A 25,148-nucleotide genomic window follows, 5' to 3' on the forward strand; every position below is an offset into this window, starting at 1 on the left:
ATGAACATTTGGGTAGTTTCCAGTTTTTTACTATCATTACAAGCAGTGCTGCCATGAATATGCTTGTATGTTTCCTGATGTACATTTAGTCGGTATATTAATTTTTCTGTAAAAGGGATAGCTTTGTATTTATTGCTCAGGCTTTCTTACAGAAGTGGCACATTTCCTTCTCTATAAAAAATAAGCTGTATTTAAAATAAAAATCAAAGTGTCTCATACCTTAAAAATTTTTTTTTAAATTGAGGTATAATTGATATACGGTAAAACTTACTCTTTTATTTTAAAAAAATATATATTTTACTGATTTTTTCACAGAGAGGAAGGGAGAGGGATAGAGAGTTAGAAACATCAATGAGGGAGAAACATCTATCAGCTGCCTCCTGCACACTCCCCACTGGGTATATGCCCGCAACCAAGGTACATGCCCTTGACAGGAATCAAACCTGGGACCCTTGAGTCCACAGGCCGATGCTCTATCCACTGAGCCAAACCGGTTAGGGCAAACTTACCCTTTTAGTGTAGAGGTCTGTGAATTATAACAAACTAGAGGCCCAGTGCACAAGCACTGGTGGGGGGCGTGTCCTATGGGGATTGGCCCACTGTGGGAGCACCACTCATCCCAGTCAGCTGGGTGGCGCTCCCACTGTGGGAGTGCACTGACCATCGGGGGCAGCTCCTGCGTTGGGTGTCTGCCCCCTTGGTGGTCAGTGCGCATTATAGCACTCTGGTTGTTCTGCCGTTGGGTCGCTGGGCATATATATAATAATAAAAGTGTAATATGCTAATTAGAACGGATGTCCTTCTGGACGACCTTCCGAACGAAGCTGGGCCTGCGAGGGAAGCCCGGGTCCAGGTTGCCAGAGGGAAGCCGGGGCTGGCAGCCAGGGGAAGGAAGACCTACTCTTGCACGAATTTCATGCATTGGGCCTCTAGTGTGTGTGTGTGTATGTGTGTGTGTGTTTATATGTGCATGCTTATGGATTGTGGAACCACCACAATCAAGATGTGGAATAATTTCATCAACCCCCAAAATTTCATTTCTTTGCTGTCAATCCCTTACAAAGTTTTACAAATTAGCAGTTTCTGTATTACCATCGAATTTAACAATTGTGATTGAAGATAGTATGCTTTCATGAAATTTAATAAGGTACATTGTGGAAATTTTATGTCTGGCACAGTCCTTAATTTCAGAGATGTGTGTGTATGTGTGTATTTTAATGACAGCTATGCAATAACTTTTTTGTAAAGTTACTAAAGTTAACCTGGTGATTGAAATTTTGACAGTTTATACATATGAAGAAATAAAGAAATTGTAGACTTAATAAAAATCCAGCCAAAATATTAGAAATTTTTTATTTTAGAACTTTGCAGAGTTATCCTTAAATTCATAAGGAAGATTATTAAAGAACTAGCTTCACATTGGTGAAATTTTAACTTGTTAAATACAGTGGATATTTTTCAGCCCTGATTTTACATGACACCTCAGTTGAATTCTTGTAACTCCTATTCATCTGGTTTCCACCACCATATTGCATTCTCCTCTCACCAACTAATTACTTGGAGTTTTTCAAGGTTTAGTATGGGCCTCTGTTTTCACTGTATAAACTGTTTTGGGCGACTTTGTCCATGCCTGCAGCTTCATTAACCTACCATCTATAATAATAAAAGAGTAATATGCTAATTAGATCAGACATCCTTCTGGATGACCTCCCGGACGAAGCCGGGGCTGTGAGGGAAGCCCAGGTCCCAGGTGCCAGAGGGAAGCCGGTGCCGGCAGCCGTGGGAAGGAAGGGCTACTCTTGCATGAATTTCGTGCATAAAAGCCTAATATGCAAGTTTTCCCCTCAGTTGGTCATTTGACCAGGAGTTTGACCACTCACTATGACATGAGCTGACCACCAGGGGGCAACGCGGAACATGGCGGGCATTGGTGTTGTGGCACTGGCAGTGGGTGGCAGTGGAGGCACTGCAGGCCCCGATGGGCCCTGATGAGAGCGGGACCATGGTGGTGGGATACTGGAGCAGGTGAGCGGGCAGTGCCAGGCCAAGGCGAGTGCTAGCGGGGCCCTGATCGCCCTGCCAATCACCCCGCAGACAATGACCAGCTGTGGTGATGGGGTCAGGGCTGCTGCCTGGCTCCCAGGCGCTGATGGAGCTGGGAAGGGGGGCCCAGCCCTGAATGATCGCCCTGCAGGTGGGATGGTGGAACAGATGAGGGGGCGGTGCCAGGCCATGGAGGGGTGCCAGGAGGGGCTGCGGGGCTGTGAGGCTGGGGGCACGAGTTGGGGCTGCAGGCCTGGGGGTGTGAGTTAGGCCCAATCCCCGCAGGCCACCCCAAGAGATCCCTCCTGTGCACAAATTTGTGCACCGGGCCTCTAGTCTATATAATAAAAACCTAAATTTTTATTTCTAGTCTATGAGTTTTAGCTGTCGGCAGAATAACTCCACGTTGTTATCTCAGAGGAATCTCTTGATTTCAGGTTGTTCTTAATATTGTTTTTGTTTTCGTTGGTTTATGCTTGTGCTTTATTTTTTATTTTATTGGTCTGTGTTCACAGCTTAAAATTATAGTTACAGATTCATGGTGTATAAAATATAGTGCTTCAGTGAAACTACATATAGTTGAACCTTGAACGACGTGTGGATTAGGGGTACCAACTCCAACACAGTCAAAAATTCTCCTGTAATTTTTTATTCCTCAAAAACTTAAGTTGTCCCTCAGTGTCTCCAAGGAATTGGTTCTAAAATCGCCACAGATACCAAAATTCATAGGTGGTAACATCTCCTGTATAAAATGGCATAGATCAGTGCTCTTTGCATCTGTGGACTTCCAATCATATATCAAAAGCAGTACAGGTATTTGTTCTAAAAAAGCCTAGTATAAGTGTACTCACAGTTTTAAGCCTGTGTTGCTCAAGGGTCAAATGCTTTTTCATCCACAGCTGGGAATCTATGTGTGTGGGGGGCTTGATGAAGTTATACGCAGTGGGTCAGCACCCCTATCCCCTGAGTTCAAGGGTCAGCTACATATATATGTGACTGTATATATATATACTAGAGGCCCAGTGCACAAAAATTTGTGCACTGGGGGGGGGGGGGTTGGGGGCCCTCAGCCCAGCCTGTGCCCTCTCGCAGTCTGGGACCCCTCGGGAGATAACGACCTGCTGGCTTAGGCCTGCTCCCGGTTGGCAGAGGGCAGGCCCAATCCCTAGGTGCAGCCCCTAGTCGGGCTCAGAGCAGGGCCGATTGGGGAGTTGGTGCGCCGCCCCCTGTCATGCACAGAGCAGGGCGGATTGGGAGGTTGCAATGCCACCCTCAGTCACGCTCAGGGTACGGCCGATTGGGGGGTTGGGGCACCGCCCCCTGTCACATTCAAGGCAGGGTCGATAGGGAAGTTGCGGCGCCACCCCCTGTCACGCACAGAGCAGGGCAGATCAGGGGGTTGGGGCGCTGCCCCCTGTCATGCACAGAGCAGGGCCCATCAGGGGGTTGGGGCTCCGTACCCTGTCACACACAGATCAGGGGGTTGAGGAGCTCCCCCCTGTCACGCACAGAGTAGGGCCAATAGGGGAGTTGGGGCACCGCCCCCTGTCACACACACAGCAGGGCCGATCAGGGGGTTGAGGAGCTCCCCACTGTCACTCACAGAGCAGGGCCCATCAGGGGGGTTGGGGCACCGCCCCCCATCACACACAGAGCAGGGCGGATCAGGGGGTTGGGGCGCCACCCTCTATCACCCACAGAGCAGGGCCGATCAGGGGGTTGGGGTGCCGCCACTGTCACACTCAGGGCAGGGCCGATGTGGAGGTTATGGCTCTACCTTGTCACACACAGAGCAGGGCCCGTGGAGGGGGCGAGGGTTGGGGCACCACCCTCTATCACCCACAGAGCAGGGCCGATCAGGGGGTTGGAGCGCTGCCCCCTGTCACACACAGAGCAGGGCCAATCAGGGGGTTAGGACGCTGCACCCTGTCACACACAGAGCCGCAGGGCGATCAGGGGGTTTGGGTACTGCCCCCTGTCACGCTGATCCCGATTCCGGGAGGCATATTACCCTTTTACTATATAGAATAGAGGCCTGGTGCACGGGTGGGGGCTGGCTTGTTTGCCCTGAAGGATGTCCTGGATCAGGGTGTGAGTCCCCACTGGGGTGCCTGGCCAGTCTGGCTGAGGGGCTGAGGGCCTGAAGCTCCCAACCGCTCCTTTTTTTCTTTTTTTTAATTTTTTTATTCTGGGCCAGCTTTAGCTCTGAGGCCTCGGCTGCTGAAAACAGGTTTCTGGCCTTTGTTTACCGTCTGTATTTGATACAATGTTGCGGTCCGGCTGGCTGAAGCCTGGCTGAGTAAAGCAGGTTTCTGGGGTTTTGTTTAGCTTCTACATTTGCAACATAGTTGCTTAGAGTTGCAGCTGAGAGGCCGGCAAGTCAGACGGGGAACATTGGAGTCCTCCTTCACTGAAGCAAGCAAGCCTCATGTTAGTTTCAAGCTGCCTGGCTGCTGGCCGCCATCTTGGCTGGCAGTTAATTTGCATATCTCACTGATTAGCCAATGGGAAGGGTAGCGGTTGTACGCCAATTACCTTGTTTTTCTTTTATTAGTGTAGATGTGTGTGTGTGTTTTAAATGTTTTTTTTCTTCCATAGCATTTAGCATTTAATAATCTCTGATTAGCTTTTTTTGGAATCATGGAATGCATTCTATGTCTCCAGGGCTGTTTTCACTTTTTTGTTGTTAATCTGAGGATATTTTTTCATTGATTTTTTTTTTTTTTTTTTTTTTAGAAAGAGTGGAAGGGGGAAGGGAGGGGTAGAGTGAGAGCGACAGAGAGAGACACATCAGTGTGAGAGAGAGATTGATTGGTTGCCTCTGTGCACTCAACTGGAGCCAGGGATTGAACCTGCAACCCAGGTATGTGCCCTTGACTAGGAATTGAACATACAACCCTCTGGTGCTCGGGTCGGTGCTCTAACCATTTAGCATATAGGCCAAGGCTGTTTTCACTTTTAATGATGATTTGGTATTAATAGAGGTATAGCCCTAGCCGGTTTGGCTCAGTGGATAGAGCGTCGGCCTGTGGACTGAAGGGTCCTGGGTTCAATTCCAATCAAGGGCACATGCCCTGGTTGCGGGCTCCATCCCTAATATGGGGTATGTAGGAGGCAGCCAATCAATGATTCTCTCTCATCATTCATGTTTCTATCTCTCTCACCCTCTCCCTCTCTGAAATCAATAAAAATATATTTTAAAAAAGAAGAGATATAATCCTATACTCATTTTATCAGGTGCTAAATACTAAGTATAAAAACTAGTTAGCTAGTTTTCTTCTGTCCTTCCTCACGTTCTTCCTTCATCCCCCTCTTCCCCTCCCTTGATCCCTAAACCTGCACCTGAATTCTCTACTGTAATATCGCTACAGTACTCTACCAGTATAGTATTTGTACCTGGTTTGAATCAACATCTTAGGGATTTAGGTTGTCAACATTTGGTACTTTCAAAAGTCAGCCACTGGCACAGAATCAACAAAGAGAGGCAGGAACTTCTGAGAATTCAAAACCAATGTTTCTGTCATGGTGAATTTATTCTTAGGGACTTTCCCTAAGAGAGTCCCTTATCTCTTAGTTTAGTGATTCTCAAAGTGTAGTCCCAGGCCATTAGTAGCAAATATTACCTGGGATCATGTTAGAAATGCAAATTATTGGGCCAATTCAAATTTTCTGAATCAGACTGGGGAGTGGGCCCAACAATCTGGCATTTTTTTGACCCATACAAAAGTTTAAGAACCACTGGCTTAGGTCAGCAATTTTCAGTCTTTTTCATCTCATGCCACATAAACTAATTACTAAAATTCTGTGGCACAAAATATATATATATATTGGCCAAATATGACAAAAAAATAGGTATAATTTTGATTCATTCACACCAGATAGCTATTGTGTTGGTTGTTTTGGTTTTGTTTTTTTTTTAAGTTCTAGCAGGGGAGCTACTTATATACCCTTGGTCGAAAACTGGTCCTCTTCTCTGGGGGAAAGGTCATCCTCTTCAATGGAACATGCAGCTCCGGGAGGGACGCACATGGATTGGTGAAGGAGTAGGGAGAAACCCATGTAACCAGTGAATCAACCCTGGTGATCAATGGGTGACAGATGTCGCAGCCAGATTGTCCTCACATCTGGCTGTTGTCATTTTTAATTTGACAATCTAAAGGAAAAGAGGTCAGGTATTGCACCTTTTAAAAATTCTAGTGCCACACTAGTTGAAAATTGCTGGCTTAGGTAAGTTGGGAGTATCCCTTTAAATTCTGCTTTGCTTTTACTTCTGTCAAGCATCCTTTTGGTAACCTAGTTCTGGACCAGTTGTATATTAATTTCTAAGTTTAGAGGTTCATAGATAACATGGGCAGTGAAAAATTTGAACCCCAAACTTGGTGTGACAAGCTAACCTGTGGTTTGAATTCTTAGAGGAGTAATACTTCTTCCAATTACCAATCCAAATTGAGTAAACATCTCTGTTGTTATGGACTCTCTATTACCAGTGAGCTGACTTTTTCTAGTCTTCTCTTTTGTTGAAAGTATTAGAAAGTTTGGCTGTGCAGGGGTCTTAATGATAAGACCTTATCCTCTGTCCTCCCTGGGAACATCAAAAAACAAACCTGGTTGTCAGTTATCCTCTTTCTTTCTGGTCCTTAGTAATTTCCTTTTTTTTTTTTCTGAGTTCAGCAGTGCATTTAAAAAGTATTTTTTGTTGTGTTAAGCCATTATTTCTAGATATTTATATTGGGATTTTCACATTTAGTCCATGATTTTGTCACAGAAGTCTTTATATCATATCAAAGTTTACAATGTTGCTATTTTTTTAAATTTATATATTGATTGATTTTTAGAGAGAGAGAAAAAAACACACATCGATTTATTGTTTCACTTATTTGTGCATTCATTGGTTGATTCTTGTATGTGCCCTAACCGGGCATTGAACCTACAACCTTGGTGTAATGTGACAACATTCTAACCAACTCAGCTAGCTGGTTAGGGCTGTTCTGTTCTCTAACTATAATAGTGATATTTCTTGCCTTGTCCTCAGTTAATTATAATAATTGAAAACCATTAGACATCCTTTATAGTATTAGGAATATCTATATAGTTGTTGCAGAACCAGGTAGCATGTTTGGCCCATGGAGGAGGAGATGGAATTTTCAAACTATTCAACTCAAAGAATGCTTTAGGTGACAGAATGGTATGGATTTGTTTTTCCTAGACACTCGGATTGCCTTTTATGTTTCTTATGGCAAGAGATCCATGTGCTTACATTTTATTAAGAACTTTCAAGTTCTTACTGTTTTTGATATCCACATTATTTAGGGTATTTTTCTGAGAGTCCTCTGACTTCTTGTTCTAATTTGGAATTATTACATTTTGGACCTGCCATCATCCTGTAATTTCTTTTCACTTCTGTTTATTGGGTCCTTTATCTATACTAATAAAAGGGTAAAATGCTAATTAGACCAGATAGACCGGACGTATTACGGACGTCCTTCCTGATAAAAGCTGGGGCCCAGGCGAAGCTGCCGGGGTCCCGGGTGCCTGCCCAGGCGAAGCCGCCTGGGTCCCTGGTGCCTGTGGCCGGCCAGAGGGAGGAAAGCCCAGGTCCTGGTGCAGGGGCCGAGGCAGAGGCGGTTAGGGGTGACCAGGCAGGCAGGCAGGCAAGCAGTTTGAGGCATCAGGCAGGCAGGCAGGCGAGCAGTTAGGAGCCAGTGATCCCAGATTGCAAGAGGGATGTCTGACTGCTGGTTTAGGCCCTATCCCTGCAGGATGCCTGCGGGATCGGGCCTAAACCAGCAGTTCGACATACCCTGAGGGGTCCTGGATTGCGAGAAGGTGCAGGCCTGGCTGAGGGACCCCTCGCCCCCCCCGCCCACACGAATTTTGTGCACCAGGCCTCTAGTTTGTATATATTTCCTCACGTGAAAGAGAAGAGCTTGCTCACTCACATAAAATCAATCAAGTAAATTCCTCTGAACAGATATGTGAGAAGCAACTTGTTTTTCTTTTAATTAAATCTTTATTGTTGAAAGTATTACAGATGTCCCCCTCCCCCCATTGACCCCTTCTACCCCCCTCCCCAAGGCCTTCACCACCTTATTGTCTGTGTCCATGGGTTCTGCATCTATGCATACAAGTTCTTTGGTTGATCTCTTCCCACCCACCTATCCTCCCCTTCCCTCTTGAGATTTCATAGTCTGATTCATGCTTCTGACTCTGGATCTATTTTGTTCATCAGTTTATTTTGTTCATTAGATACCACATATGAGTGAGATCTTGTGATACTTGTCTTTCTCTGACTGGCTTATTTCGCTTAGCATAATACTCTCCAGATCTCCAACAACTTTATTTTTTAAATCCTCACTCGAAGATAAGTTTTTCATTGATTCTAGAGAGAGAGGAAGGGAGAGAGAGAGAGAGAGAAACATTGATTGATTGCCTTTCATAGGCACTCCAACCAGGGAATGAACCCACAACCTGGATAGGTACCCTAACTGGGAATTGAACCTGAGCCCTGAGGATGACACTGTAACCAATTGAGCCACACAGGCCATGGCGTGAGGAGCGACTTTGAATCTGGCAAGGTCATTGTTTTTGCCTTCACACTAGATTAATAGTTTGATTGGAGTATAAAACTCTATCATTTTCCCTCAGAGCATTTTTAGCTTTTGTTTTCTGTGGGAAGTCTAATGCTAATCTAATTCTTGTTTCTTTGTAGGTTACTCCCTCTTTCCTTTGTTGGAAACTGAGGATTTTTTGGTAAAGTGTTGCTCATTCTTAAAAAAAAAAACTTGTTGCTCATTCTGACATTTTTTAAAAAAATTAAAATATCTAAATTTCAATGGTTATTTTTTATTTTTTAAGTTTTAAGATGATCAGAACATAACTGAAGTTCTTACTAAAATCAAGGGGTCAAAACAAGTATACTTGTAATAGCACTATTAAATCTAGGGAGAAAGGCTTAGTGTGGCAAAAAGTTACAAAGAGTATATGGTTCTGAAAACTATTTTGTTTTAGTTACAATGACAAATTTGAAATAATATTCTTAAACATAGAAGGAAAATTATGTGGTTTTTGGAAATACCTCTGTTAAAATATTTGGAATGATCAAAAATAATCACTTAGCAGTTTGCTTCTTTCCTAATAGTTTAGTCAGTTCTGTTTTATGTTATCTCTTAAAATCTAATGTTGTAGTAAGTAGCACCATATACTTACTGATTTTTTTGCTAGCAACAGGTACCAATTATTTTACAATCAAAAGTGCTGTATTACCCAAATAATTAGAAGTGGCCAAGAGTAGATTGAAGTTAGGAGAGGTTCTTTTAGGAACACAGCCTTAATCAGACTCTGAGTTCATTTGTAATTTTGACAGTTTTGGTGAGGCTCAATTGGGAAATTGAGTTGTGTGGGGGGAGTTAATTCAATGACGTGATCCATACCAATTTTATAGCTAGTAAGCAATGCTATGATTCTTGAAAACTTGATACTATGTGCCAGCATGTAACATAAGTTTTGAATCATCCATTCTCATGATCTATCTGAAACTCCATGTCTTTCCAAAAATGCTGTGACATTCTAGTTAAGAAGTGATAATCTAGATCAGCAATTTTTCATTGTTTTTCATCTCATGACATACAGAACCTACTTACTGAAATTCTGTGGCACACCAAAAAATACATATTTTGCTGATTTAGTCCAAAAGTATAATTTTGATTTATTTGCACCGGACAGCTATTGTTGTATTGGTTGTTGTCATTTTTTAAATTTGACAATCTAAAGGAAGGAAAGGTCAGTGCCCCGACTAAATATCCAGGTAATGCATGTTTTAAAAATCATTGCGGCACACTGGTGGAAAATTGCTGATTTAGATCTGTTGACTATTTCTTTTTATCTGTTTTATATAAGCCTTATTTTATCCAAGTAACTTTTATTAAAGAAAATAAATGTAATTAATGACTTTAAACAACAGAAATAAGGATGCTGAGGAGTGTGGTTTAGAATCAAGGGCCTACTTAAATTATACCCCCTCCTAAATTGATCTCTCAGCTACAAATTGATTCCTAAAAGAGCAACTGTTAACTGATGGGAGAGCATAATGGAGTTTCTCAGTTGAATGGAGATTTTAACCCTTTGAGTGCCAACCAATATTCTAGGAACTATGCTAAAATTGCCAAGGCATTTTTGCTGATTTTACAGCAGTTTAGAAAAAAAATTATGAATCGCAAGTAAATGAAGTTACATATTCAATATCCTTTTTTTTTCATATTCAGTATCTTCCACAAAATCATCATCTTCACAGCAAGAATTGACATATTTAGCAATATCACCATCACTAATAAAAGCAGACTTAGAACTGGACACTGCAGGAGGAACGCGATAGTGCTCCTGGCACTTTTGGCAAAGGACAGGAGGAGCGCGATTGCGCTCCCCGGCACTCAAGGGGTTTAAGAGATGATTAAATATACAATTGCTTATTACCCTATTGTGTACCTTGTATGTTGTTATTTGATGAATTTTATGATTATTTTTAAGAAACAGAGCTTACTTTTCATTTGATATTACTTACTCTTTATCTCTCCTCCTCTGTCCCCCAGAATCTTTTTCTTTAAAGGTATTTAATTTTAGTTAATAGTGTATTTTTCTCCTCCTCTACACTTGAGTGTAAATATATTTCAGCAGTTCTCAACCTGTGGGTCGCGACCATCGGAAAACACATATAGCATATCAGATATTTACGTTATGATTCATAACAGTAGCAAAATTACAGTTATGAAGTAGCAACGAAAATAATTTTATGGTTGAGGGTCACCACAACATGAAGAACTGTATTAAAAGGTCGCGGCATTAGGAAGGTTGAGAACCACTGATATATTTAAATATCTATGCATACACAGTAATTTAAAATCCTTAAAAGGTCTTATTTGGATGATTGATTTTTGTTGCATTGGCAGAGTGAAGATAGTCCAAGTCCCAAGAGACAGCGCCTCTCTCATTCAGTCTTTGATTATACATCAGCATCACCAGCTCCCTCACCACCAATGCGACCATGGGAGATGACATCAAATAGGCAGCCCCCTTCAGTTCGACCAAGTCAACATCACTTCTCAGGGGAACGATGCAACACACCTGCCCGCAACAGAAGAAGGTTAGTTGATTGTTTTCTTACAAAAGTGTGGACTCTTTCTATGAAGAGTGACTCTAAGAATGTTTAGTTCAACTCTCAGTCCTCTCTTTCATGGGATTTGTTTGGCCTTTGCCTTTCCTTTCTAGGGGGATACATTTCTTCCTGAGTTTCTTCCTCTTTTGTTGTTGTCTAAGGTCATACGTTTCTTCTTCCAGTGAAATAGTACATCTTTAGGGTGGGACAACTGTTTTCATGTTCCATTTGTTGATAACCTAAGAAATATTGTTAAATCTTGAGTTAGGAAGACTTTATGGATGGAATGTTTGTATCTCTTCAAAAGCCTAGGAATGCAATTGCTAGATCATAGGAAATGCTCTGGACTAGAAAGGGCGTGTCAGATGTGCCTGTTTCTACATGGTAGTAGGAGCTAGCTCTGGGTCCTCAAATTGAAGAAAAGTATCATGCTCTACATTCATGGTAAACCAGCTACCCATAAGCCTATATTCTACCCGGCAGTGTGTTACTCTCCTTAGTCCATTCTCCCTTTAATACTTCATTATAGGCTAGCTATAAGCTTAGCTGCCAGATTTTCTTCCAGAAGCAGGCTGTGCAAATAGATGCAATATTCAACAATAGTCTAGCATAATTTAAACTACAAAGATGAACACACAGAAAGGAAATTACTAAACATTTGAGGAAAACCCAACTTGAAAGAAGAGCACTGAACTCAATAAAACAAATAACTTGAAGAAACGGAATGAACAAAATAGACTTAGAATAAGTGGAATATGAGAGAGATGCAAGAGCAGATTCATTTTTAAAAAATAATTTTATATATATTTTATTGATTCTTTACAGAGAGGAAGGGAGAGGGATAGAGAGTTAGAAACATTGATGAGAGAGAAACATTGATTCAGCTGCCTCCTGCACACCCGCTACTGGGGATGTGCCCACAACCAAGGTACATGCCCTTGACCGGAATCGAACCTGGGACCCTTGAGTCCACAAGCCAACACTCTATCCATTGAGCCAAACCGGTTAGGGTGAGCAGATTGATTTTATAAAAATCAACTAAAATTCTTATTGGTAAAATTAAAAACTCAATAAATGGACAAAAAAAGTGTCTTCCTTTATGGAATATCAAGTGGAGGAATCTTCCTAGACTGTAGTGTAAAAGGGCAAAATGGAAAATGTGGGAAAGAAAGTTTTTATATAGCCCTAGCTGGTGTGGCTCCGTTGGTTGGAGTGTCGTCCCATGCACCAAAGGGTGTCAGGTTCGATTCCTGATCAGAGCACATACCTGGGTGGCAGGTTTGATCCCCAGTCAGGATGTGTGCGAGAGGCAACTAATCTCTCCCTTTCCCTCTCCCACCATCTCCTTCCCGCCTCCCCCCTCCTCTCTCTGCTTTCTTCTCTCCCTCCCTCCTTCCTCTCTCCTCCCTCTGTCTAAAAATCAGTAAGCATATACTTGGGTGAGGATTGAAAAAAAATTAAGGGTAAAATACTAGAAGAATAGAACTAGAATGTATAGCTTATACACAATGAAACAGATAACAGCATACATAGAAAATTTAGTCCAACAGAAGGCAGGAGGAAACAGCTTTGCACTATTTACAAGTGATAAACCTAAAACAAAATGACAAAGTAAGTATCTATCACCATTGTAAAGTCAACTGAAAGAAATATTTGTCCATCTTTTATCACTATTTCTCATTTCTAAATTTTTCTCATAGTTCTTTCTAAATGTTCTATCACAAAGACGCACAGAGATTTAATGAGAGGAATACAGGAAAGATAGGAACCAAAATCGTAAAGGGACTTACATGTCAGAATGAGGACTTGGATTTTTTTTTTTTAAATATATTTTATTGATTTTTTACAGAGAGGAAGGGAAAGAGATACAGAGTTAGAAACATCGATGAGAGAGAAACATCGATCAGCTGCCTCCTGCACATCTCCCACTGGGGATGTGCCCGCAACCCAGGTACATGCCCTGACCGGAATCGAACCCGGGACCCCTCAGTCCGCAGGCCGACGCTCCATCCACTGAGCCAAACTGGTTTCGGCGAGGACTTGGATATTAATTTGTGTTTGGTTTGAGCATTATTGAAATTATTTTAGTGTAGGGAAGTGAGAGTAAGAGCAAGTGATAACAAAATGAATCTAAAAGGGGGCTCTTAAAGTGCATAGGCAGGTTGAGATTTTTATCAGGAAATGAGTGATGTGAGCATATAGAATATATATATAGAATATAAAGCTTTCACATCTTAACATCAAATAAAGACTTAAAGATGATGCTATATCATAATTTAATTGAAAAAATTTTTCTTCTTTTTTTGTGATACATAAAACAGTCCTTTAAAATATTTTTGCAGGTAGCACCCATCTAGTTGCTATATGGCAGTGGTTCCCAAACTTATTTGGCCTACCACCCCCTTTCCAGAAAAAATATTACTCAGCACCCCCTGGAAATTAATTTTTTTTAAAATTTTAATAGCAATTAAACAGAAAGATATATGTATTAATGTTTCTACCTTTTTCGTAAAATAAAGCTGTAAATTAGAAACATTGAAGTTTGAAATTATGAAACTATTTATTGAACTCAGAATAGAAAGGTAATACAAAAAAAGTTAAAACAAATGCACCTGTGGCCATCACCGCCCCCCTGGATCGCTGCAGTGCCCACCAGGGGCGGTAGCGCCCACTTTGGGAATCACTGCTATATGGGATACTTGCTGCTGTATTCATAATTACTTAATTAAAGTCAATTAGCTCTTCAAATCCTATATAATAAAAGGCAAATTGTCCCCTCGACCAGGAGTTCGACCAAGGGGTGGGGCCAACTGCCCACAGTCCCTCCCCCTGATGGGGCGGGCCAGCCAGACCCCACCCATGCATGAATTTGTGCACCGGGCCTCTAGTAAGTAATTAAAATAAAATACTGGTACAGATATAAAGATATGTGCAAAATACATGAATTAGTATGCATGGGCAAAATTTCTTGTTATGTTCTCTTAGAGACTAGAAACAGTTGGTATGACTCCCATGTAGCAGTGAGCACACCTGGCTTCAAAATATCAGCCACTCTGCAATTAAAGATTCCAAGGCTCTTTGGAGACCTGGTTAATTCCAGAACTGGTGTAGGGAAAATATAAGATAAACCACAGCATATTGTGGTGTCAGATATTAAGGAAGTGCTCAAAAGGATAAGGACATAGTGAAAGGTCACAGGAACTGAACTTGAAAGTGCTCCCATTGGATAAGTTGAAAAAATTTGAACAACAAAATAAAACAGTAGTGTATATTATAACCAAAACTAGAGGCCCGATGCATGAAGATTCGTGCAAGAATGGGCCTTCCTTCCCCTGGCTGCCAGCACTGCCTTCGCTCCAGCCTAGAGCTGCCTTTCCGCCTTCCCACGCTGCCCAGAGGCCCGGAGTGGCTGGGGCAGTGCGGAACCCGCCTCTGGCTGCTCAGTGCCTGTGTGTGCAAATTAACCTACCATCTTTGTTGGGTTAATTTGCATACTCGCTCCTGATTGGCTGGTGGGCATTGAAAAGCTGCAGTCAATTTGCATCTTTCTCTTTTATTAGTGTAGATAATAAAATAAATATCCATGAGCACATGATTATAAATAACAGTAAACAAATATATGGGAAAGATGTGGCAGCTGTTCCTTAAAGAATTCCAATTAATACATGTAGAAGAAATAAGGGGACTAGAAAATCACTATTAGAATACCATAATGATTGTTGACCATTCATTCATACATGTAAAATTATTGACAAACTTTCAGTAGAAGCAGATTAGTAGTTACGAAGGAAGAATGGTTTTGTAGGGGGTGTTGGCAGACACCAAGTTAGCCAAGTGGTCAATGATATATATATCATGATATATATAAATGATAAATATATACCAATGATATATATATAATGATAAATATATAATGATAAATATATACCAATGATACATACTGATGTACTATGCTCCTTACTATGATGTATTGAAAGAGCATGTCACCTCTGTATCCTGTCCAGTAATGCATAACCTCAAGCAGATCATGAGAAAACATCAGACAAACCCAAGTTGAGGTACATTCTAAAGAGTAAATGTCTGTGTCTTCAGAGGTTTCAAGGTCATGAAAGATAAAGAAAGACTGAGAAAATGTGACAGATTGGAGAAATTAAGTTAGGAAACATGAAAACTATATGCAATAATAAGATCCTGCCTTGGATTTCAAAACAGTGATCAGGGCCATTGGTGGATAAACTGATAAAATCTCAATACATCTTGTTCATTAATTGATGGTGTGATGCTGAGGTTTCTTTCTTTTGATGATTTTTCTAAGCTAATGGAAGATACTAGCATGAAGGAATGCTGGTTGAGGGTTTTGCGAAACTATATTAAAATTATCTCAGAAAAAACATTTTAAAAGTGAGTTTAAGGTGGATGGCATCTTAAATTCAATGAAGTACAATATATAGGTTTTGAAGGGAAAATGCAAAAAGATATGCTAATAAAAATGAAAGAAGCAATTCATGTAGCAATAGCCTGGGGGATGGTATCAAGAGCACTATTGAGTTAATGCCACAAAGCAGTGTTCTTTGTTTACTCTAAGACTGAGCAGTTGGGAGTGAGAGAAAACAAATTTAGAGGTGCAAAGTGGGACAATTGAGAGAGAGGTGACCTGACATCAATAAAGATTGCTGAGATGGCTGTGCAGCTGTGTCTATGAGGGGGTTGTTTAGCCTTTGTTACCGATGCTGAGTACATTATAATGAGACCTGCTGCTTTTTCAAGTTGCATTGGTGCTGAGCCATTGTAAAAAGCAGTTGAAATAAATTGTGGAATTACAGGAAAATAGAAAATGAAAGTCTAGTCAAAATACTTGTTAAATTTGTGTTAAACTATGTAGATGACTAGTGCATGGAGAGTAAAAGTGATTTCCTTCAATAATCAGATTCTAACTGAAAATCCTATGTATTAATGGACTATTTATCTGACACTATCTCCCAATCATTTCCATTCTCAGCATTTACTCAATTTTGTTATATTTGTAGTTGTCAATAAATGTTCTTTAGTTATTTCATGAATTTTCTACTTATTTTAAAAATTATAATTTTGGGCATATAGGAAATATATCATTCTGTATGTTTTAGACAAATGTAAAAGTTCCCATTAGGCATATGTGAAATGAATACTGACAAAGGTATATGCAGATTAAATTTTATTATATAATGCTTATAAAATAAAGGGAGAAAAATAATAGGTTAAAACCATATGAAATTGCTGATATTTGATAATTTTTGTCTATAAATGAGCAGTTTCATGCAATTAAAAAAGTGACAGTAGTTAGCTATTGATTTCTAAATACTTTCAGAGTTGAATACCAATTTTATTTTCATTATTTTAAAAATATATACATTGCAATGTATATGTAATATAATGTAATAAGCTGATGGATGCTAGAAGGAAAGGGAATAAAATAGAGGGCAAAAAAAAGGTAAAGGAGAATAAGAAATACAAATTTCCAGTTTTAAAGTCAGATCACGGGAATGTAATGTATGGCAACCGGGAATATAATCAAGAGTATTGTGATAACCTTGTATGTTATCAAATGGTTACTATAAACTTATAGTAATAATTTCTTTAAGTATTTAAATGTTGAATAACTGTTGTGCACCTGAAATAAGATAACATTGTATATTAATATATTTTAATTTAAAAACATTTTATTTACATTGTAAGTTTTTATAGGTGATGGGGAACTATAGGAATTATTTAATACTCAAGCTTACCTTAGCATAAATTACTGATGGATTTTTAAAAGAGGCAATACAGAATCCTGATATATTGCATCGTTCAACATTATAATGACCTTTTTTATATTTGTTGTTAACAGTCCTCCTGTCAGACGCCAGAGAGGAAGAAGGGATCGACTGTCTCGACATAATTCCATTAGTCAAGATGAAAATTATCACCATCTCCCTTATGCACAGCAGCAAGCAATAGAGGAACCTCGAGCCTTCCACCCTCCGAATGTATCCCCCCGTCTGTTACACCCTGCTGCTCATCCACCCCAGCAGAATGCAGTAATGGTTGACATACATGATCAGGTATAATGACATAATGTCCAAGAAATACAGATGCTAAAAGTTGGTGGCAGTTTATTGAACTTACTTGTATTTTATTGTAATTTTATTTTAATTTTATCTAAAACAGTTTTACCTAATAAGCAATTTTAGACAAGTTTATTATATATAACTAGAGGCCCGGTGCACAAAAATTTGTGCACTCGGGGGGAGGGAGGGGTCCCTCAGCCCAGCCTGTGCCCTCTCGCAGTCTGGGACCCCTCAGGGGATGACTGCCTGCTGGCTTATGCCCGCTCCAGGCCTAAACTGCAGTTGGACATCCTTAGCGCTGCTGAGGAGGCAGGAGAGGCTCCCACCACCACCGCTGTACTGGCAGCCATCAGCCTGGCTTGTGGCTGAGCAGAGCTCCTCCCATGTGAGAGCGCCCTGACCACGAGAGGGCAGCTTCTGCATTGAGCGTCTGCCCCCTGGTGGTCAGTGTGTATCGTAGTGATCAGTCATTCCCAGTCCTCCTGCTGTTGGGGTCAGTTTGCATATTACCCATTTACTATATAGGATAGAGGCCTGGTGCATGGGTGGGGGCCGGCTGGTTTGCCCTGAAGGGTGTCCCGGATCAGGGTGGGGGTCCCCACTGGGGTGCCTGGCCAGTCTGGGTGAGGGGCTGAGGGCTGTTTTCAGGCTGGTGGGCGACTGAAGCTCCCAGCCTCTCCTTTTTTCTTTTTCTTTTTTATTCTGGGATTTATTTACCTTCTATAGCTGTCACTGGAGCTGAGAGCCGGCTCCAGCTCTGAGGCCGTTGCCGGCTGGGTTTGTTTAGATTCTACAATTGAAACTCTGTTGCCATCACTGGCTGCTCTAAGCTCTGAGGCCGAGCTGGCTGAAAGCAGGTACCTGGGGTTTGTTTAGGTTCTATGACTGCAACATTGTTGCATCTGGAGCTCAGAGCTGGGCTATGGCAGGCGGGGAACCTTGGCTTCCTCCATCACTGGAGCAAGCAAGCCTCATGTTTGCTTCAGCTGCCTGGCTGCCGGCCGCCATTTTGGCTGGCAGTTAATTTGCATATCTCGCTGATTAGCCAATGGGAAGGGTAGCGAAGTTACGGTTAATTACCATGTTTCTCTGTTATTAGATAGGATAATAAAAGTATAATATGCTAATTAGATTGGACGTCCTTCTGGAGGACCTTCTGGATGAAGCTGGGGCTGCAAGGGAAACCCAGGTCCCAGGCACCTGCTGGTGGCTGGAGGGAAGCCTGGGTTCCAGGTGCCTGAGGGAAGCCAGTGCCGGCAGCCAGGGGGAAGGAAAGCCTACTCTTGCATGAATTTGTGCATTAGGCCTCTAGTTTATATATATAAAAGCCAAAGCAACCAGTTGACCATTTGATAGGTCAACCAGTAACTATAATGCACACTGACCATCAGCTAACCAACGGGCACCAGACGCAGGGCTCTTGGCTAGCGAGCCTACCTAGCAGCAGTGCCTGGCCCGGGCTCGGGCTCAGACTCCTCCCCAGCCACAAGCCACGGTCTAATCCCCACAGGCCACTCCAAAGGACCCCACCAGTTCCCAAATCTGTGCACCGGGCCTCTAGTTTTTTATATAAGGATTGAAATGTAAATTCTACATAGCTTCCCTTGGAAGAAAGTTGTACTTTTAAAAATTAGGATCAAAATGCTTTGAAAAATTGATAAGGATGCCTCACCTCTTGTGAGCTTGGTTAAGGAACAAAGGACAAGTGTAAAGAAGAGTAGGAATAATTAAAAGACATATATCCACACGTGGGAAACATTCAAAGAATTTTGTTCAGTTGTAAAATGAAAATAGCACTTATTTCATAAGGGATGTTGGGAGAATTATGAGTTAATTTATTTTGAGCACTTCAACTTGTACAAGTATATTGTACTCAGGTGTAAGTGCTCAAGTATATTACTTCATTACTAACTATGATAATGAAATTCTATATATAACCCTGGGGGGGGGGGGCACAAAAAAAAAACTTAAAGGAAGTTTGAAAATTGACTCAAGAATAATAGGAAAATTGGAATTACCACAGTAGTGTGAAGGCTAATTAGAGATTACCATTAAAAAGGCACAGTGACCAGATGGCTTCACAGCTATTTCTCAAATCTTCAAGAAACACTTATTTTAATAATATTTAAATGATTCCAGGCTTTTTTTTTTTTTTTTTTAAGGTAATTTTTGTAATGATTTTATGAAGCCAGTATAATTCTAATACTAAAAGCAAATAAAAATGGGAATCCCCTCAAAAAACTCTCAAATATATGACTTTCTCAACAGACCTTTAGAAAACACCATCTACCAATGTATCAAAAGAAAAATAACCTATGACCAAATAAGATTTATTCCCAAGTAAGAGAGGATCGTTTAATATGAAAGTATATTACATCAACAAATAAGAGAAGGAAAACCATACATGATTATATCAAAAGATGTTGAAAAGTCAGTTAAATAGTAATAAAAACTGATAGTTGGCTCATTGACTGAAGGTCACAGGTTCGATTCTGGTCAAGGGCATGTACCTCTTACCTTGTACCTCTGTTGCAGGCTCAATCCTCGGCCCTGATGTGTGTCTCTCACATCAGTGTTTTTCTCTCTCTCTGTCTCCCTCCCTCCACTCTCTAAAAATCAGTGGAAAAAAATAACCTCAGGTGAGGATTAAAACAACAACAAAAATTTAATAAAAACTAGAATAAAATAAAATAAGGAAATTAAGTAAAACTAACAGCAAGTATCCTTATTGGTGAGAGATAAATTGGAAACTACAGAGATGCTTACTTTGTCCATTTTTATTTAATGTTATAGTAGAAGTTCTACCAAATGCAATAAGATAATGTAGTAATTAATGGATATGAAAAATTGAAAGAAATAATTGTATCTTTCTCACCCTCATATAATTGTAGAAGAAAACAGATTCTACTTTAAAAGATTTTGATATAGTGCCTAAATACAAATTAAATGTACAGAAAGCAGGAACTTATATTGATCAACTGATGAGTAGATAAAACATGTTATATCCATACAATGACTATTACTCAAAAAATAATATAGTACTAATTCATGCTACACCATAGGTTAATGTTGAAAACCAGCTAAGTAAAAGAAGCCAGTCGTGAAAGGCCACAGATTGTAGAGTCCATTTATATGAAATGTCTGGAATAGGCATATTCATAGAAATGGAAAGCAGGAATAAACAGTGATTGCTTATTATTAGTAGAAAAGTACAATAAATAATTTCTTCATACAATGGAATATAATATTACAAGGAATTAATCAGAATTCTGCCAGGAATGTGAGCAATATCTGCAAGATATGGAGCAAGAGAAGCAAAATTGAGGACAGTATTATGTCTCACTTTGTAAAGCATGACAAATATGCTTATGTTGGACTACATATGAACACAAAGAAAAATATGAAGTATATACTTAGGTTGTATGTACTAAAGTGAAGGGAATGAGAAGGTGGTTAAGTATGAAATCAAAGAAAAGGAGAAGACCACATTTCAGAAAAGATGAGATCTCATTTAAGACAAATTATGTGTTGGGTATATATATTGAGAAATGAAATATATATGTAAATATTAAAACAACCTAAGATGTCAAAAATCTAAACAGACCAATAGCTGTGGCAGGAATATATATATATGTATATGTATATGTATATATATAAAAATAAAAGTCCAATATGCTATGACACACACAGACCATCAGGGGCCAGACACTCAACACACAGGTATGGAAACATGGAACAGACATAAATCTCGGGGGAAAGAGGATCGGGGCCTGTAGGGATTGGGCTAAATCCATGCATGAAAGCCTCCGACATCCCCCAAGGGGCCCCAGATTGCAAGAGGATGCAGGCCAGGCCGAGGGACCCCAGCGGTGCACAAATTCATGCACCAGGTCTCTAAAGAAATAATAAAACTCCTGTCTTTAGAAATTACATCTGAATTGTCTAATCTCTAAAGAGCCAGCCAATACAGTAGGTCCTCAGGATATGTCACAGATCCATTCCCTAAGACGCAGTGTAATGTGATTTTTGCCGTAAGTCGGAACCCACCTACATAAGCACCTACGTCACTCACATGGAGCACATACACAGCAATAATGAAGTGAAACAGTAAAAAAAAATTTAAAAGATAACAATTCCTGACCTTTACTTGTGGTAAATAAATAAAAAACATAAAGCACATATGTACATACGTCGAAATGATGGAACTTTTTTTTAATATAAATATATGGGAGATGGTGACGTAACCACGAAATGATGTACGTCAACCTGAGGACTGTCTGTAATTTATTACATTCCAATTTAAAATATTCCAGATCATAGTAAAAGAAGGCTTCCAAGTATATTTAATGAAACTTGTATAACCTTAATAATGAAATCTCGTAGACAATACAACAAAACTATCAAACTAGTTTCCCTTTTGAATACAGCTGCAGATGTTTTAAATAATAAATCATAGCTAGTGATATAAAAATCTATTAGAATTCTTGAAAGAATTAATGTTAGCGTTTATTCTGGAAATGCAGGATAAGTTCAACATTAGGAAGTCTTTCAAAGAGATTAATTCCAATATAACAGAAAAATATTTTGTTAAATGCAAAAAATATAAAATGTAGCTATCATCCTATATAATAAAAGCCTAATATGCTAAGTGCCCGGTCATCCGTTCAGCCTATCAAAGCGTAACATGCTAATGACGTTCTAAGGCTGCTCAACCGTTGGCTATGAAATGCACTAACCACCAGGGGGCAGACGCTTCGACCAGTAGGTTAGCTTGCTGCTGGGGTCCTGCTGATCGGGACTGAGACAGGCCGGACATGCCCTGGAGCCCTACCATGGTCCCCCCTGGCTGGCCAATCTCCCGCATCTCTCCCTGGCCCTGATTGTGCACTGGTGGGGTCCCTCGGCCTGGCCTGTGCCCTCTTGCAATTCAGGACCCCTTGGGGGATGTCAGTCGGTTTGGGTCCAATCCCACAGGCCAGGCCGTGGGACCCCACTGGTGCATGAATTTGTGCACCGGGCCTCTAGTAATACAATAATTAATAAATAATAAACTATTTTGCTTACAACTGTAAACTTACTTTTTATGGAAACTACAAAAACTACACTTAAACGGCATTCAATATTAAATAGAACATCATGATAGAAAAATTTTTGTTTTTAAAAAGTTGGAACATTTTTTTCTTTATTGTTGAAAGTATTACAGATGTCCCTGTTTGTTTCTTAGTTTCCCATTGACATCCTGTACCCGCCCTTCCCAGGCCTTCACCACTCTATTGTCTGTGTTCATATCTATAATAATCTATAATAATAAAAGCATAATATGCTAATTAGACCAGATAGCCGAACGACCTTCCGGACGAAGCCACGGCTGCGAGGGCCTAGCCCCATGCGTGAATTTTGTGCATTGGGCATCTAGTATGCATATAACTTCCCTGGTTTTGTTTTTTTAAAGCATTTAGCAAAAGATAAAACATAGACGGGTTTTTTTACACATGACAAGCAATAGGTGCTTATTTCTTTCTCTTTTTTAAAAAATTAAATTTTATTTTTTATTGAACTTATTGGGGTGACATTGATTCGCAAAACCATACAGGTTTCACGTGTACAACTCAATAAAACATCATCTGCACACTGCATTGTGTGCCTACCACCCAGGGCAATACATTTATCCTTTTACCCAGTAATACCTCTGAAACAAATAAAAGCTACTAATATGTAAGGATTTATATACCGTATTCAATGACATTTTTTACAACTAAGAGGTTCAGTCGTGCACTGGTAGGGTCCCTAGCAGCTGCTGGCTGCTGGCCAGGTACTGCCGCTGGCTGGGGCCTGCCTCCCTTCCCCTGGCCGGCCCGCCCCCTGGTCGAACTCCCAGAAGAACTCTGGTCGAGGGGACAGTTTGCATACTATGCTTCATTATATAGGATAGGATTATATTTGTATTGGCAAAAGAGTGAAAAGTAGAATGACCGTTAGTATAGGAAAAATTGGATTGTGTTAAGTGAGTTTACTTGAAATATCTGGCTAGTATCAAATAGAATGATTGCATATCTGAAGAGATATATAGAATATTAATTGAAAAATAAGTTGCAAGGTAATGTCTCATTTCTATTAAGAAAACAAAAGCAAACATGACAATAATTTGTGGGTAATCGTGGTTGTATATGTTTGTATGCTTATGGAGAAAGATGCAGAGTATATGTTATTAACATTGTTGTAGGACAGATAGTATGAGAATAAGACCAAAAGAGAAGGAAATGATTTAACTTTTTAAAAATACTATTCTTCAGCCCTAACCGGTTTGGCTCAGAGGATAGAACGTTAGCCTGCGGACGGAAGGGTCCCAGGTTCGATTCCGGTCAAGGGCATGTACCTTGGTTGCAGGCACATCCCCAGTAAGGGGTGTGCAGGAGGCAGCTGATCGATGTTTCTCTCTCATCAATGTTTCTAACTCTCTATCTCCCTTCCTCTCTGTAAAAAAATCAATAAAAAAAAATATATATTTAAAAAAATACTATTCTTTGTTGTTTCACTAGTTGCAATTAAACAAAACATTTTTTCCTGTTGTTTGTGGCCAGGTATTAGAAGGTGCAAGCAGTCATTTCCCCAGATTTTCTCTTTAGAAAAGTTTCAGCAGTGTAGAAGAGTTAATACAGTATTTCATTTCTTTTCCTGGACTTTTCAGGATAGCTTCTTGGGAGAAGAGTTTAGTCCCAGTTCTGTGGGCATCATAAACTGCTTTTGAAACAGACAACTTTTCTATCCAATGACAAATAATAGTTTAGTTGAAACTGTTGAATAAGTACATTATGAAAACTGTGCCCCTGAGAAGAATCAATAAATGACCAGGTTTTGACTTTTAATAGTTGATGTTTTATTCAGACAGTTAAAATTCTAACAGTTTGCTTTTCTTTCCTAATAGCTCCATCAGGGCACCGTCCCTGTTTCTTATACAGTAACAACAGTGGCACCACATGGGATTCCGCTCTGCACAGGCCAGCACATCCCTGCATGCAGTACACAACAGGTCCCAGGATGCTCTGTGGTTTTCAGTGGACAACACCTCCCTGTCTGTAGTGTGCCTCCTCCGGTAAGTCTGTGCACTCCTCTGTAGAATGGCTACGTGTGTTATGTAAGTAAACAAAACTTAAGAGACTGGCTTCTGTAGCTTTTCACTCCCAACTGAAAAAGGCTATTTTATTGCAATGGCTATCTCAATAGCTTTGTTATAGTAACAGTTTAATAAATTAGCTTTAAAACTTGGTATGTTTTTACATTAATTAAATTGTACATATTTGGATATCCTGAAGGTCAAAGCATGTTCCTTCATATATCAGCACAGTTTATAATTAAATCTTAATTTAGGTTAGCCTTGGATTATTAACATAGGATATCAAACTAGTTAGTAATAAAGTCTAGTTAGTGATCAGCAGTAATAGTCTCAGCACTTACTGGGTTTTGACAGGTACATTGAATGCTTGGTCTTTTTATTCCTCACTATAGGAAGTCTGTGATAAAAATGGTATCCCATTTTCTAGATGATGAAATGAAAATGACTTGCTTAATAGAGACAGTTAGTATGAAAGAACAGAGATTTCCACCCACTTCTTTCTGCCTCTTAAACTTAAACTTTATCTTTTAATCTACCAACCCCACCCCCACCCCTAGTCCAGCCTCCATATTTCACAAATGAGATTGCTGAAATCCAAGGGATTTAAATGACCCAAAGGGTCAATTATGTTTTCAAAGTAAAGTACTTCACTAAATATATTAATACAACCCTAAACCTTTGTTTGAATGTGAGATTAAAAGGAACACCTATATACAAATACCAACCCATTTTAACATTAATTTACCCAAGCTTG

At 40.2% G+C, this 25,148-nt stretch overlaps 1 protein-coding gene across 9 annotated transcripts in view; it reads left to right on the plus strand.

The window, feature by feature from the left end:
* The window catches only part of RNF38 (ring finger protein 38), a 109,816-nt gene that overhangs the window by 67,398 nt on the left and 17,270 nt on the right, over window positions 1–25,148 (plus strand). For all 9 annotated transcript variants that reach the window (XR_004971227.1, XR_004971228.1, XM_036330377.1 and 6 more), the window contains 3 exons: window positions 10,986–11,179; window positions 17,061–17,274; window positions 24,206–24,373. Coding sequence is in view for 7 of the 9 variants with exons in the window: in XM_036330377.1 (XP_036186270.1) it covers window positions 10,986–11,179; window positions 17,061–17,274; window positions 24,206–24,373 (576 nt within the window). In the remaining 2 variants the exon portion in view is untranslated. The remainder of the gene's footprint in view (window positions 1–10,985; window positions 11,180–17,060; window positions 17,275–24,205; window positions 24,374–25,148) is intronic.

Source organism: Myotis myotis, unplaced genomic scaffold (genome assembly GCF_014108235.1).
Source record: "Myotis myotis isolate mMyoMyo1 unplaced genomic scaffold, mMyoMyo1.p scaffold_m19_p_12, whole genome shotgun sequence".
Lineage (NCBI taxonomy): Eukaryota > Metazoa > Chordata > Mammalia > Chiroptera > Vespertilionidae > Myotis > Myotis myotis.